This window comes from Gracilinanus agilis, chromosome 4 (assembly GCF_016433145.1).
Source record: "Gracilinanus agilis isolate LMUSP501 chromosome 4, AgileGrace, whole genome shotgun sequence".
NCBI lineage: Eukaryota > Metazoa > Chordata > Mammalia > Didelphimorphia > Didelphidae > Gracilinanus > Gracilinanus agilis.
In genome coordinates this window covers 111,056,404-111,069,529 of record NC_058133.1, presented here as the reverse complement: position 1 = coordinate 111,069,529, position 13,126 = coordinate 111,056,404, and the positions used below count along the sequence as shown (strand labels likewise).

Below are 13,126 nucleotides of genomic sequence, written 5' to 3'. Positions count from 1 at the left end.
AGGGGAAGGCCCTCCCCTCACTAAATCCAGAAGGGACGCACATCTCAGGAAACACACCCTGGGCTCCAGAGCTTGGAGTCCACCTGGGGTCTCCATAGCTCCTGTGATCAAATTAAGTAACAGCTTGTCACAAGGGATCCCCATTTCTCTAATGGCTACCTCCTTTCCCATTCCATTCCCCAAAGATCTTTGCAAATAGACTTCCCGGATTTGAATGACCCGCCCCTACCATCCCCTAAATGCTGGACTTGGAAGGGAGAAGAAAGAAGTATCAGCCAGAGATGTATGAGGTACTGAGGAAAAACCCCAATGCAGGAGGAGAAAGAAGAAAAACTTTCAACTATTAAATCTGTTTAGTAAAGACGGTTTTGATCATACAAAACAACATGTTAACAATAATCCAAGGGCCAGACATACCACTGGGAGAGGGAGAGGAAGGTCGGGGGCATGGCAGGCACTCAACCCAACCCCCTAATGCCCCCTTCCCCATATGCCCCTGAGGGAGATGAAGAACTACAAAGGTACTCCCAACTCCTTTCCCCTGCCTCCCCCACTATGCTAGTGGGGGGAGACGGCCTAAGACACTAGCACGGAGGGCCCTCCCAATTCCACTCCTACTAATACTGGGAAGAACAGGGAAGAGGTGTCTTTCCACCCCCATTGGCCAGTTGGAGAAGTCATGGAAGGGCCAATAGAGCCATTGGTGAAGAAGAAGGTAGAGGTGGGGCATCTTTGGTGAGAAGGCTTCCTCTCTGTCCTCCAGGTCACTCACCAGAAGGACAGAAAAGAGAACCCAGAGAAAGTAAGCCTAGGGAAGGGGGAAAAGTATGGGGTGGTTCCCACTGCTGAAGAGAAAGCCAAACAAAATATAAAATCTTTCTGGTTGTAACAAACAGCCCAGGCTCATCCTAAGGGTGGGAGACTAAAAGGTGGCCCAAGAACAAAACCAAAAAAAGGCTAAATCTAAAGAGGAAATCTAAACCAATAGAGTTTTAAAATAAGGGAAGGAGGCAAATGGGATAAGTTGGATGACCCTAACCACAAAGGCCCAAAGGACCTTATCTCCCACTCATCTTCCAGAGTGGCACGCTCTGCTCCTAACTTAAGGTAGCAGATTTTGTGGGCTCAGACTGGCTCCTGATTTGGGGGGAGGGGAAGGGAGAGAAGCAAAACAAAAACAAACAAACAAAAAAAAAAAAAACAGGGTCCTGGACACTATCTTTCCCACTCGATGGCCCTGTATACATCTGGGTAGGAAAAGGGAGGGAAGTTTCTTTTTCCAAACACATAGTGTTCAGGGAAAGTGGGAAAAGAGGGATCAATCTGGATCCTCCCTTCTCCACAAGGTAGCATTGCCTTCCCATTCACTGAGGAGGGAGAGAGGAAGGGAAGACTGAAATTCTGCACTAAATGCTAAGATTTGGAAAGAGGAAGAGGAAGGCTCCTGTCCCTTTTGTCTCAGTGCCAGTGTCAGGGAAGCCCTTCCCCTTGCTCCCAGAGCCCTGCTTGCTAGAGACCAAGATCATAATAAGCTAGTTTCAAAATCTTAGCCAGCTTCCCACAGAGATAGATATGTGGACTTTTCCCTGATCTATGTCAGATCCAAATGGGAATTTTGGCCCCTTGAGTTGCACTGGGGCCCCCTACCCACCACCCACACACCATATCAGCACACTGATTCATACCCCCTGTCCACACACTCACACGTACAGCCCTGTGTGCCTGCTCCTTAACCACAGCTACGGCTATCCAAGGCCTTTGAGCTAAGGCAAAGGGAGCCCCCCCCACCCCCTCGGATCCCACATCACAAAGGTTTATCCTCCACAGGGCTCAGCTTCCCAGCTACTTGGCCCCCCGAGTCCATGGAAGCCTCAGCCTTGGGTGAGGAGAAGGAGAGAGCTGAGGGAACAAGATAACAGACACTGAGTCACCTCCCTGAAGCAGCTCCTCAAAATACTTTTTTTTTTTTTAAAAATCATCCTGTGACTTGGGAGGAAAAGGAGGGGATGGAGGAGGAAAAAAAAAATAGAAATTTTATAAAAATTCAAGGCCAAATCAGCCAAGAAAAACTGCACAATGAGGAAGGTCTTGAGAGCAACTTGCTCCCCTGTCCTCACCCTCCCAGGAGTCGGGTGCTCCCAGGGAAGTCCAGGAGCGCCAGGGAAGGTGGCAGTTAAAGGATCAGAATTTATCTGCTGACAAGTTTCTGGGCTCCATGCAGGCGGGAGCGGGGGGAGGACAGTTCTGTGTCTCTGCTTTTAAAAAATATACTTAGAGAGTTATTGCTTTCCCTCCATCAGGGTGAGAGGAGGGCTGAGGGTGGCTCAGTGAGCAAGGGCGGCCGCCTCCAGAGCCCGGGCCTTCTTCCGCCTCTTTAGGAGCAGAGGGTTGGTGGCGTCCTCAATCTTCTTAATCTTGATCTGCTCATAGTCCACGCGCATGGTGGCCAAGGCACTGGTCATTTCTTCCTAAGGAAGAAAACAGGAAGGGTGAGTGTAAGGAGAAGAGGAAAAAATGAGGTGAGACGAGGAATGAATGAGAGTGAAGAACAAAGATAAGAGGAAGCTGAAAGATTTTTAAAGATTAAAAAAAAAAAAGTAAGGGCATTAAATAGTACATTCAGTTTGGCTGAATGACAGCACCTCCAAATCAGGTCTAGATCAACGGAGAACATGGCCGGGCGTGGGGCGTGGAGGGAGGGAAAACACTGATTTTCAGTCAACTCTCCTAAGACCCCAGAGGAAAGGACAGAAAGTATGGGAGGAAGACTGCTGGAGGAAGTTCAACAACCCAATTAAAAATATATATATTAAGTACCTAGGAAGCCTTTCCCAATCTCACCCCTAGCCCCACCACCTTTTTTAAAATTTAAAACCCTTACTTTCTGTCTTAGCAACAACTCTAAGAGAGAAGGGCCAGGCCGGTGATGGCAAACCTGTGACACACGTGTCAGCACTAATACATGTAGCCATTTTCGATGGCACACGGCTACATGCGGCCACATACAGAGAAGTCTGGGGCTGCAGGCTGAGGATGAAACATTTGCTGTGGTGTAGTGTAGACACTCTGTGCACTATAGATGACAATTCTATCTATATTAATTTACCTATTTTGGTTTATTAAACACAGTTATATGTTACAATTATACATTTTTATTATTTAAACTATAAATATTACGAGATTATGTTTTTTTTCTTGAAGTGACACACCACCTGAGTTATGCTAGTTTTTTGGTTTTTTTGTTGTTTTTTTTTTTTTGGCGAATTTTGACATACCAAGCTCAAAAGATTGCCTATCACTGGGCAAATAGGGAGAAATGACTTGCCCAGGGTCACACAGCTAGGAAGTGTCTGGGGTCAGATTTGAACCTAGGACCTCCTGACTACAGGCCAGGTACTCTATCCACTGAGCCACCCAGCTGCGCTCCCACACCCCACCAATTCTAGCACCTTCTCCCTGTTGATCATTGACCATGTTTGTTTGTATATGATTGTTCACACATCTTCCCCATCAGCTCCTCAAAGGCAGGGACTATTTTGTCTTTCTTTGTATCGCTGGTCCCCAATAGGTGTTGCCCAGATATATGCTTGATATGGGTTCTAGTTTAGGCTCTGACACTGGGTGACTTTTGCCTCAGTGTGCTTATCTGTCTATAAGACATCTTCCAACTCTAACATTTTGAGACACTAAATAAAGAGGATTCATTATGGGGGTGGAGGGGAGGTAGGAGCAATAGGATGTTTGTGAAAACAGAATCCTTTTCCTATAGTCTAGACTGGTGGTTGTCTAGGGATCACAAGGAGTTTTATTTCTGTGACACAAATGTCCTGAGGCAATAAAAGACTAAAGATACCAGCTTTGATGACATCCTACTCTTCCCTCCCTCCCTTACTGTGAAATGAGATAATGTTGGTAAAAAGCTTAGCTCACTGCCAGCACACAGTTGGCACTATATAAATGCTTATTCCTACTTCTTCCAGAGACAAGCATCCACCCTTCCATCCCCACCCATACTCCAGAGCCACAACTCTCCTCACCTTCACATCCTCCCACCTCTCCTTGTCTTCCTTTAGGACTCTGCTTGTATGCAGTGGAGTCTGAGGGACCTGCATGGATTGCTTGGAGGAGAGAAAAGAGGCTTTAGGATCAGACCAAAGATGGGAGATCCCCCTGGCCAGGAGATGACTCCTGAACTCCCAATCCCTAAAGGAGCTTCTCCTTGGGTTCAGAGTCCTCCCAGCAGATCCATCTCACCATAATCCAAGGATGATTCATAAATTCAGTGATGGTCATTCTTTGAGTTGGTTCTGTCTTTAGTAAATTCCGGATAAGCATTTTGACTGCACAAGAGGAAAAAAAGTGAAGCTGATTGCAGGATTCAAGTTCCATGCCCTCCCTCACCCTGACCTCCACCCCTGCTCTCTATAGCTCTCAAAGAGAGACCAGGTTCCCACTTGGAAGAAGATTCCTGAGGAAGAGAGCATTAAAACTCAGCCAATTGATACTTTTTTTTAAACATTTATTAATATTTATTTTTTAGAAAAGTTAACATGGTTATATAATCCATGCTCTTACTTTCCCCTTCACCCCCCCAGCCCCCCCTCCCCCATGGCTGATGTGCATTTCCACTGGTTTTAACATGTGTCCTTGATCAAGACCTATTTCCATATTATTGATAGTTGCATTGGTGTGGTCATTTCAAGTCTACATCCCTAATCATGTCCGCCTCAACCCATGTGTTCAAGCAGTTGTTTTTCCAATCAATGCTTTTTGAAGTATACACACACACACACACACACACACACACACACACACACACACACACTTTATAAACCCAAACATGGGTTGCATTGACTCTTACATACATGAGCTTCATGTATTCATATGCCTCAGAAGGCTGGGATAACGCACCTTCCTCTGACACTTCTGACCACTCAGGATTGGGAAACTCATACTGGCCCATCCGGATTCGTGTCTTCATGCCAGGAGAGATGGCAAGGCCATGGTTGGAGTAGAACGGAGGATAACCACATAGTCTAGACTCAGAGAAAAGAAGAGAAGCATGGAAAGACACAAGAGGTGTTACTTGAGAGATATGAACCAGGAAAGGGGGAAATGCCTGCTTCTTCCCTGTGTCTTACTGAGAGAGAGAAACGGGCTCTTGGTAATTTAGTCCTACTATAAAAAATATCATAAGAGTGAGCTTCACTCACTCACTCACTCAGTCAATCAATCAATCAATCAGTCAGTCAGTCAGTCAGTCAGGTAGTCAACAAGTACTGAATGTGTCTTATAAGCTTAGAACTCCTCCACACATTGCGGGGGAATGCAGATGCAAACCCAGGCTTCAAACAGAAGGTGCTTATAATCAAGTTAGGAAGAGAAAATACATGAAACAGCTGTGTGAAAATGATGTAAGACAAGATAATTTGGGTTTAGGGAACAGACTGTGCACCAACAGAGAAACAGAATTGGAACATTCTGTACAGAGAACAATAAATAGTCCGGTTTGACTAGCCTGGAGAATGAGTGAAGGAGAGTAGCTGCAACAACTCTGGAAAGGTAGGGAATCCTGTACAAATACCTGCCCATGCGGACGGCTCCCAGCTCCCCATTTAGCTTCAGGGACAGGGGTGAGGGAGAGAGAACAGATCATTTACCAAGAATTCCCACAGAAATCCACATCTCACTAAGAGAATAATGGCAGCATCTGCCCACCCCACTCCACACTGTTCACTCAAACTTTTGTCTATAAGAGAGCGGTGCCCATTCCACTCCCTTCCCATAGCACTCACAGGATATACATGATGACACCCAAAGACCACATGTCACAGGATTTATCGTATTTCTCAGGGCCCAGGACCTCTGGAGCTGTAAAGGAGAAGAGGTTACTGGGATTGGGATATGCCCCTAGAAGCATGAGAGAGCTCCTCATCTGTGCCTCAGCAGAGTCAAGGGGCCAAAGGTGAGGGCCATCTTCATCATTCTCCTGGGTATACCACTATACCATTCCAACCCTCACAGGAAAGATTCACACTGGGAAGATCCAAATGGAGGAGGCTATAGCCTCTCCTCTCTCCTGAAAGGAGAAGAAACATTTATCATTCTCCACAGATATCTCAAGGCTCCAGTCATAAATCATTTGATTTTAGAATTTAGAGGTGGAAAGAGACCTCAGAAATTAGCTAGCTCAACCCCATCATTTTATAGATGTGGAAGACCGAAGCTCCTAGGAATTAAGTGACAAGTTCAAGGTCCCAAAACTATAAAATATGTAAACTGAGAACCTTTGTAGGTCATTTTGACCATGCCTTTGCCTCTATTTATCAAACTATTTATCAAAAACCAACTCAGAATGAGACCCAAAAAGTGTAACTTTCTTTAGTTGCTGTTGAGCTGATTCAGTGAAGGAGATAGTCAGAGGAAGCACAAACCCTCTGCTCTTGGAACTTACCCACGTAGTACGGTGTATAACAAGGGGTAGTGAGGGAATTATGGCTGGTAGTTTCCTTGGCAAAACCAAAGTCAGTGAGCTTCAGGATAGCATTGGGTCGTTTGGAAGAGTATAAGAGATTCTCAGGCTGTACAGAGGGAAAAAAAAAGAGAGTGATAGAGAGAAAGAAAGACCTTACTGGGCCTATGAAAGTAAAACTAGAAGCCATGAGCAAAGCTAATTCATTCATAGCCAATTCATTCATTCAACATTTATAAGGGCTAGCTATACCTAGGTAGCTAGTTGGCTCAGTGAATAGAGCACTTGACCTGCAGTCAGGAAGACCTGAGTTCAAATCATATATGTATTAAATGTGTGACCCTGGGCAAGTCACTTACCTCTGTTTGTTTTAACCCACTGAAGAATGCCCGGCGATTCTAACTCAACAATTCCAGCTAGATACTGAAGGATCCTAACCTCCAATCTAAAAACAAGAAGGATCCACTCCAGTATCTTTGCCAAGAAAATCTCATGGATAATATTGACCTGCTATGGTCCATGGGGTCACGAAGAGTCAAACGCACCTGAACAACAATACCTCAGGCACTTTATGTTAGGTACTGAGGACAAAATAGGAAGGAGGGCAGAGGTGGTGACCAGGACATCAAGAGAGACCTCATGTAAGAAGCAGCAATGGAGCAGAGACTTGAAGGAAGCTAAAGTTTGTCAAAGGTCCCTAGGGGTGGCAAGGGAGTGCATTTGGGTTTAGGGAACAGATTGTGCACCAACAGAGAAACAGAATTGGAAAGTTCTGTACAGGGAACAATAAATAGCCCAGTTTGGCTAGCCTGGAGAATGAGTGAAGGAGAGTAGCTGCAACAAATCTGGAAAGGTAGGCTGTAGCCAGAATGCAAAGGGCTTTAATGGCAAAGGAATTTCCACTGTATTCCAGAGGTAACAGGATGCGATGGAGCTTCACTCACTCACTCACTCACTCACTCACTCACTCACTCACTCAATCAGTCAGTAAGTCAGTCAGTCAGTCAGTCAGTCAGTCAGTCAGTCAGTCAGTCAACAAATACTGAATGTGTCTTATAAGCTTAGAACTCCTCCACACATTGCCGGGGAATGCAGATGCAAACCCAGGCTTCAAACAGAAGGTGCTTATAATCAAGTTAGGAAGAGAAGATACATGAAACAGCTGTGTGAAAATAATGTAAGACAAGATAATTAACAGCTTTCAGTGCTGCAGAAGTGTAGAAAGGTGGGGGAGGGGCATTCCTGTGGGCTGGAGGGAGAAGGAAAGACTTGTTGGGGGAGGCAGGACGTGATTTGGGTTGGTCTGGAAAAGCAGCGAGAAGGGAGGGGAGGTATAAGCAAAAAGGTTCTCCCCAATCCAGCAGGCTTATGAAATAAGTCGGTATAAACCTGGCTCTGCTCAAGGCAGGCAGTGGCCAATGTCAGGAAAAGGCTGTCTTAACCCACAGGATATAGAGCAGTGATGGCGAACCTTTTAGAGACCGAGTGTCCAAACTGCAACCCTCACAGTGCATGTGAGCCCCCAGACAGGGGAGGAGGGGGGAAGCGCTCCTTTGGGGCTGCCGGGCAGAGGGCTGGGTGATGAGAAATGTCCTGAGGCGCTCATGGAGAGGGGGAGGGGAGCAGCCCAACACGGACACAGGGAAATGGGCCAGAGTGTTCATCGTCATTGTCGATCTTCATTCATGATAGCTGAGCTGACTGCTAACAATTTGCAGTTTATAAAGTATTTTACATAAATTAGCACATTTGATCCTCACAACAACCCCATGATGGTATAGGTATTATCATCCCCTTATGTAGATGGGATAACTGAGGCACCAAGAGTGATAATGGATTTTACATAGAAGGTCTGCAAACTACATAAGTTATCCCACTTTAGCCCACAACAACTCAGAAGGTTAATATTAACAGGTTTTATCCATACTTTATGAAGAACCTCAGGTTCACAATTGTTAGTGACTTGTCTAAGGTCACACCAGCCTCCTCCCTCCAAAACCAATGGTTTCTTACTACATCACTACCGGCCTTTGCTGGCATTATACCACAGTCCCCAACCTGGGGTGAGGGGTGGATAGAAGGGAAAGTGGCAACTACCTTGACATCCCTGTGAGCAATGTTGATTGAGTGTAAGTACTGAATTGCTTCACCAATGCTCTTCATGATGTCTGAAGCCTCTGGAGGGAAGGAAGAAGAAAGAGAGATACTGAACTGGACTATGGCAATTTGAACCCAACAATTCCACCTACTTACTGAGGGGCCCTAACCTCCATATTAGATTCAGGCTAAAAACGGGAGTAGAATGGTGCCCAATGTTGGAAGTATGGGGCCTTGTAGGCATGAGGCCTACAAGGTGTCATTAGTCAACCAACAAGTATTTCTAATACTAGGGTTGAAGGGGGGGGGGGGGGGGGAAGGCACTGCTTTGAAGGAGTTTACATTCTAATGATGCTATCCTTAGAACAGAGGATCTTAACATGAGGTCCACAGATATCCCTCCAAGGGGTCCATGTCAAAATTTCAGGAGGGGTAGGAAAAATATAATTTCTTTATTTCACTAGCTTTTGGCTTTCTCTATAATCCTAGGCATTTTACTTTATGTATTTAAAAAATGATTCTGAGAAATGATCCGTAAGTCACACCAAACTGCCAAGACACCCAGGACCCACACAATAAAGTTAAGAGTGACGTTAGCAAGATCAGTCATGAATTCAGCCTGAAATCATTCAGCCTGGCAGAATTCTGAAGAAGAGCCATTGCTGGCAAGAGAAGCCTTTTAGCCCACCTGTAGAAAGTCTCCTGGGGGAATAAGTTTCCAGAGAAATTACCCAAGCCCTTTCACCTCTAAGAAGAGGGTTTTCTCACCTCTCTCTGTGAAGGCCTGGTCTCCTCGGTCTTGGATGCGGCTGAAGAGCTCTCCACCATCCATGCTGAAAAACAAAACAAAACAAAACACAAATGATGGATTTGTGAAAATGGAGCCTCCAGTCATTTCCCATCTATCTATCTAATCATGTACCATCCTTCAACAAAAAAACTAAGCACTTACATGTTAAGATTTCTTTGTCACTGTCAGACTGCTATGAGAATGAACTAAACACTGGATAATTGAATTGAATGGAGCTGAAGGAAGTGTTGGAGTGGAATGAAGAGGCAGGAAAATTGAGCAGGGAGTAGAACTGGAAGGGATACGAGGCTGGGCTGAAGGGCTGAGCAGGGAATGAGGGTTTTGAGGGAGAGATTGAGGGGGTGGGGTGGAAGAGGAGTTGTTCACCATTCCATGATGATCAGGAGACACTTCCTTCCAGCATACAAGTTCTCATAGACATCCATGATCTTGACAATGTGTGGGCACTGAGAGGCTCGCCAATGCAGATCCACCTCCCTTCGGGCTTTAGGGCAATCCTGAAGCATCTGCAGAGAGAAATTGAGCCCCATGAACAAATGATCAACCCATGTGACATAACAAAGCATGCTGCAAGAGAGTCAGGAGGCAAGTTATACCGGAATCAAACCACCACCACCAAACCACAACCTTCTCTGAAATGCAATTAGACAGTACCGGACCTGGATCTTGGAACCTCAGGAATAGTCGTGCCCTCCTGACATCAGTCCTACTTCTAGACCAAACCCTGCAGGCATCATTGAGGAGAGTAATTAACTGCTGATCCGCTGCCACTATCACGCAGAGGAGCCCAACAGCTCTGAGAAGTAGCATCATCTCTCCTCTACACCCTCAAACCCTCCACCCACACAGCCGCTGGTTCTACTTCTAGCCCAGCCACCACCATCCTGAGAGTGCAACCAACTGCTTCTGTGGGCACTGTGGCCAAAGTTGTGGAAGACCCAGAAAAGAAACTTCTTGCCACGAGAAAATTATAAAATTTTATCATCTGAAATATGATGAAAAGAAGAGGCATTAACCATCTGTTTTGTGGATGACCCTAAAGACAACTGTTCTTTCCATCTCTCTTACAGCAGAAACCTTCTGTGTCTAGTTTTCCCCATCTGGATGTAAACTCCTTGAGAGCATGGACTTACTTTTTTTACCAGTATTCTCAGCACTTAGCAGGATACTGTACACATAGAAAGGGCTTAATAAATGCATTTTCATCCATTCATTCACTTATTCACATGATGTGGGAAAAGCATCACCCTACATAGTTTGGCTATGAGCTTCTCCAGAATCAGTTAGAATGGTTCCTGAACACCACTGCTCTCCTGGACCTACACTTGAAAACTTTTCCCCATGATGATGTGACCTGCCAATGCCTGATAATATAGCCTCTGAAAACCTGGGTCAGGAGCATGTCTACACCACAGTGAGGCATCAGAATATTAATAGCTCATATTTACCCAGCACAGTGCAGAGTCCTTTCCTCAGAAGAGTCTACAGATACAACAGCAAGCATTGTTGGACAAGACTTGTAGTTTCACTGGTATACTATAAAAACTCCCACTGCCAATGACCATTTTGAGCAATTTACGGTCCTAAATTATAAGCTAGAATGGATAGAGTACTGGACCCGGAGTCAAGAAGATCCTAGTTCAAATCCAGTCTCTGACACTTACTAGCCACGTGACCCTGAGCAAGTCACCTAACCTCTGTCTACATTTCCTCAACTATAAAATGGGGAAGATAATAGTTTCCAAGAGTATCATATGGAATCGAATGAGATAAATATTTGTAAAGTGTTAACACTGCCAGATACATAGCTGGTACATAATAAATGCTTGTTTCCTTCCTTCTCTCAACAGTTGTATACAGGACTGAGAGGGTAAGTGATTTGCTCTGGGTGAGCAAAAAAAGGCAGTATATCAGGCAGGATTTGAACTCAGGTTTTCTTTCTTTAAGACCTATCCACTGATACCACCTTGCTTCTTGGCTCAAGTATGATCAAGCCTGTTTTTAAGATTAAGAAACAGACTTGGAGAGATAAAGTAGCTTATTCAAAGTCACATACCTGGTAAAGGTAAGAGCCTCGATCTGACTCCATGTCTAAGATTCCTACCACTTAACCATCCTGTCTCTCATGCTTATTGTGAGATCAGAAATAAACCCAATCTGATCTCTCTAGTATATTCTGGAACTGGCAACTGCCACTGAGAGTTCCTAAAAAGTTTCTTAGGTTACATTTTCTAGCTGAGCCCATCTACCCAAGGAGATTATAGGAATATAGTGGCTTAGGGGATGGAAATGTCTGATAGAATGGCTTAGCTAAGACTTAGAGGGAGATGGAAGGGGCTTAAATAGAGGATATAATGTAGTGAAGTACCTCCCAAGGGTCATCTAGCTGCAACCCCAGAAAGCACATCAGGACCTATAAGACCAAGTCATTCCACTGTTCTGCCCACTCAGGTCACCCCTTTCTCCTTAATCAATCAATAAGTAGTTATTGCGTACCTACCCAGGGTACAAAACCACTTTAAGAGGACACAAAACACTGAAGACAAGGTCCCTGTCATCAAAAAGCTCACAACTTCATAGGAAAAAAAAAAGACACTCTGCAAAAGACATCTAAGATCACTAGACAGTGTGCAAATGAGCATTGACTCGTATCTTTATTCATAGGATCCTCAACTTATGGAATGAACAATGAGAGCCAGTATGGTCGGGAGAGGCTATCTGAAAGAAGGAAGATTTGAAATGGTCTTTGGAGGCTAGGCAGGGTATGACAGGAAAGAGGAGAGAAGGGAGAAGGGGGAGAAACAAGAATGCAGACAGGAAGGAAGAATATTTGAGACATGAGGGAGACAGGGAATGACCTGATTAGAAGAAAGAATAAGTAATGAGGGGAAAGAAGGAGGAAAAAGAAGGAATTAAAACTGGATAAGCAGGGTTGGAGCCAGATGATGGAAGGTTTTAGAAGTCAGGAGAATGTATTTTTAGCCTGAAAGAGAAATAATATCCAAGAGAATAAAGCTTGGGATGGGGCAAGAAAACTAGATTTACACTCAAAGAGCCTGCATTTGAATCCAGGCTAAACCATTTAATGAATCTCTGAATGTCCCTGGTCAAATGACTATCCATCTATAACTGAGTTTCTTCCTTTATAAAATAAGTGTTGGACTAGACTAGACCATCTTTCAAGTCTCTTCTCATCCTAGAAGTAAATGCAGGGGATGGTCCTTCAAAGGACTTGTTAGCTAGATGATTCTGTGACTTCCTTGGAAGCCATCAGAACATGCCCAAACGGCCCCTGTCACTTCTACAAGCCTGACCTTGGGTATGTCCTCATCTGTAAAATAAGGGTGTTGGACTAAATTCACAATACTATGCAAAATAAATGAAATGTTGCTGCGGAGTGACACTGCCATCTAATGGCTACACTGAAATACTGCATAGATTCTCAGACTGTCCAACTTCAATTTTATTATTATATATTAGAGCCCAGGCCAGAAAGAAAGTTGAATTTTTCCTTTTTATGCCTTAGGGGACAGATATATACGATGGGCTGACACTAATCTGTTTGCCTATTACAAAATCCTTCGATGGTACTAAACAGGAAAAAGGAATCTTCCTATTTGTTTCAATTCAACAAACATTTTAAAACATACCAAACACGTTAGGTGTTAGGAATATGAAGGGAGAGAGAGAGAGAGAGAGAGAGAGAGAGAGAGAGAGAGAGAGAGAGAGAGAGAGAGAGAGAGAAA

The 13,126-nt window shown here is 44.6% G+C and overlaps 1 protein-coding gene across 3 annotated transcripts in view; it reads right to left on the bottom strand.

Moving 5' to 3' along the window:
- Positions 1 to 322: 322 nt before the first annotated feature.
- Positions 323 to 13,126, bottom strand: part of MAPKAPK2 (MAPK activated protein kinase 2) — a 68,230-nt gene continuing 55,426 nt past the window's right edge. For all 3 annotated transcript variants that reach the window (XM_044676331.1, XM_044676332.1, XM_044676333.1), the window contains 9 exons: positions 9,747 to 9,886; positions 9,338 to 9,402; positions 8,570 to 8,649; positions 6,455 to 6,581; positions 5,796 to 5,871; positions 4,912 to 5,036; positions 4,255 to 4,340; positions 4,038 to 4,118; positions 323 to 2,468 (listed from right to left, as the gene is read on the bottom strand). In XM_044676331.1, the coding sequence (XP_044532266.1) occupies positions 2,325 to 2,468; positions 4,038 to 4,118; positions 4,255 to 4,340; positions 4,912 to 5,036; positions 5,796 to 5,871; positions 6,455 to 6,581; positions 8,570 to 8,649; positions 9,338 to 9,402; positions 9,747 to 9,886 (924 nt within the window). In that variant the 3' untranslated portion in view covers positions 323 to 2,324. The remainder of the gene's footprint in view (positions 2,469 to 4,037; positions 4,119 to 4,254; positions 4,341 to 4,911; positions 5,037 to 5,795; positions 5,872 to 6,454; positions 6,582 to 8,569; positions 8,650 to 9,337; positions 9,403 to 9,746; positions 9,887 to 13,126) is intronic.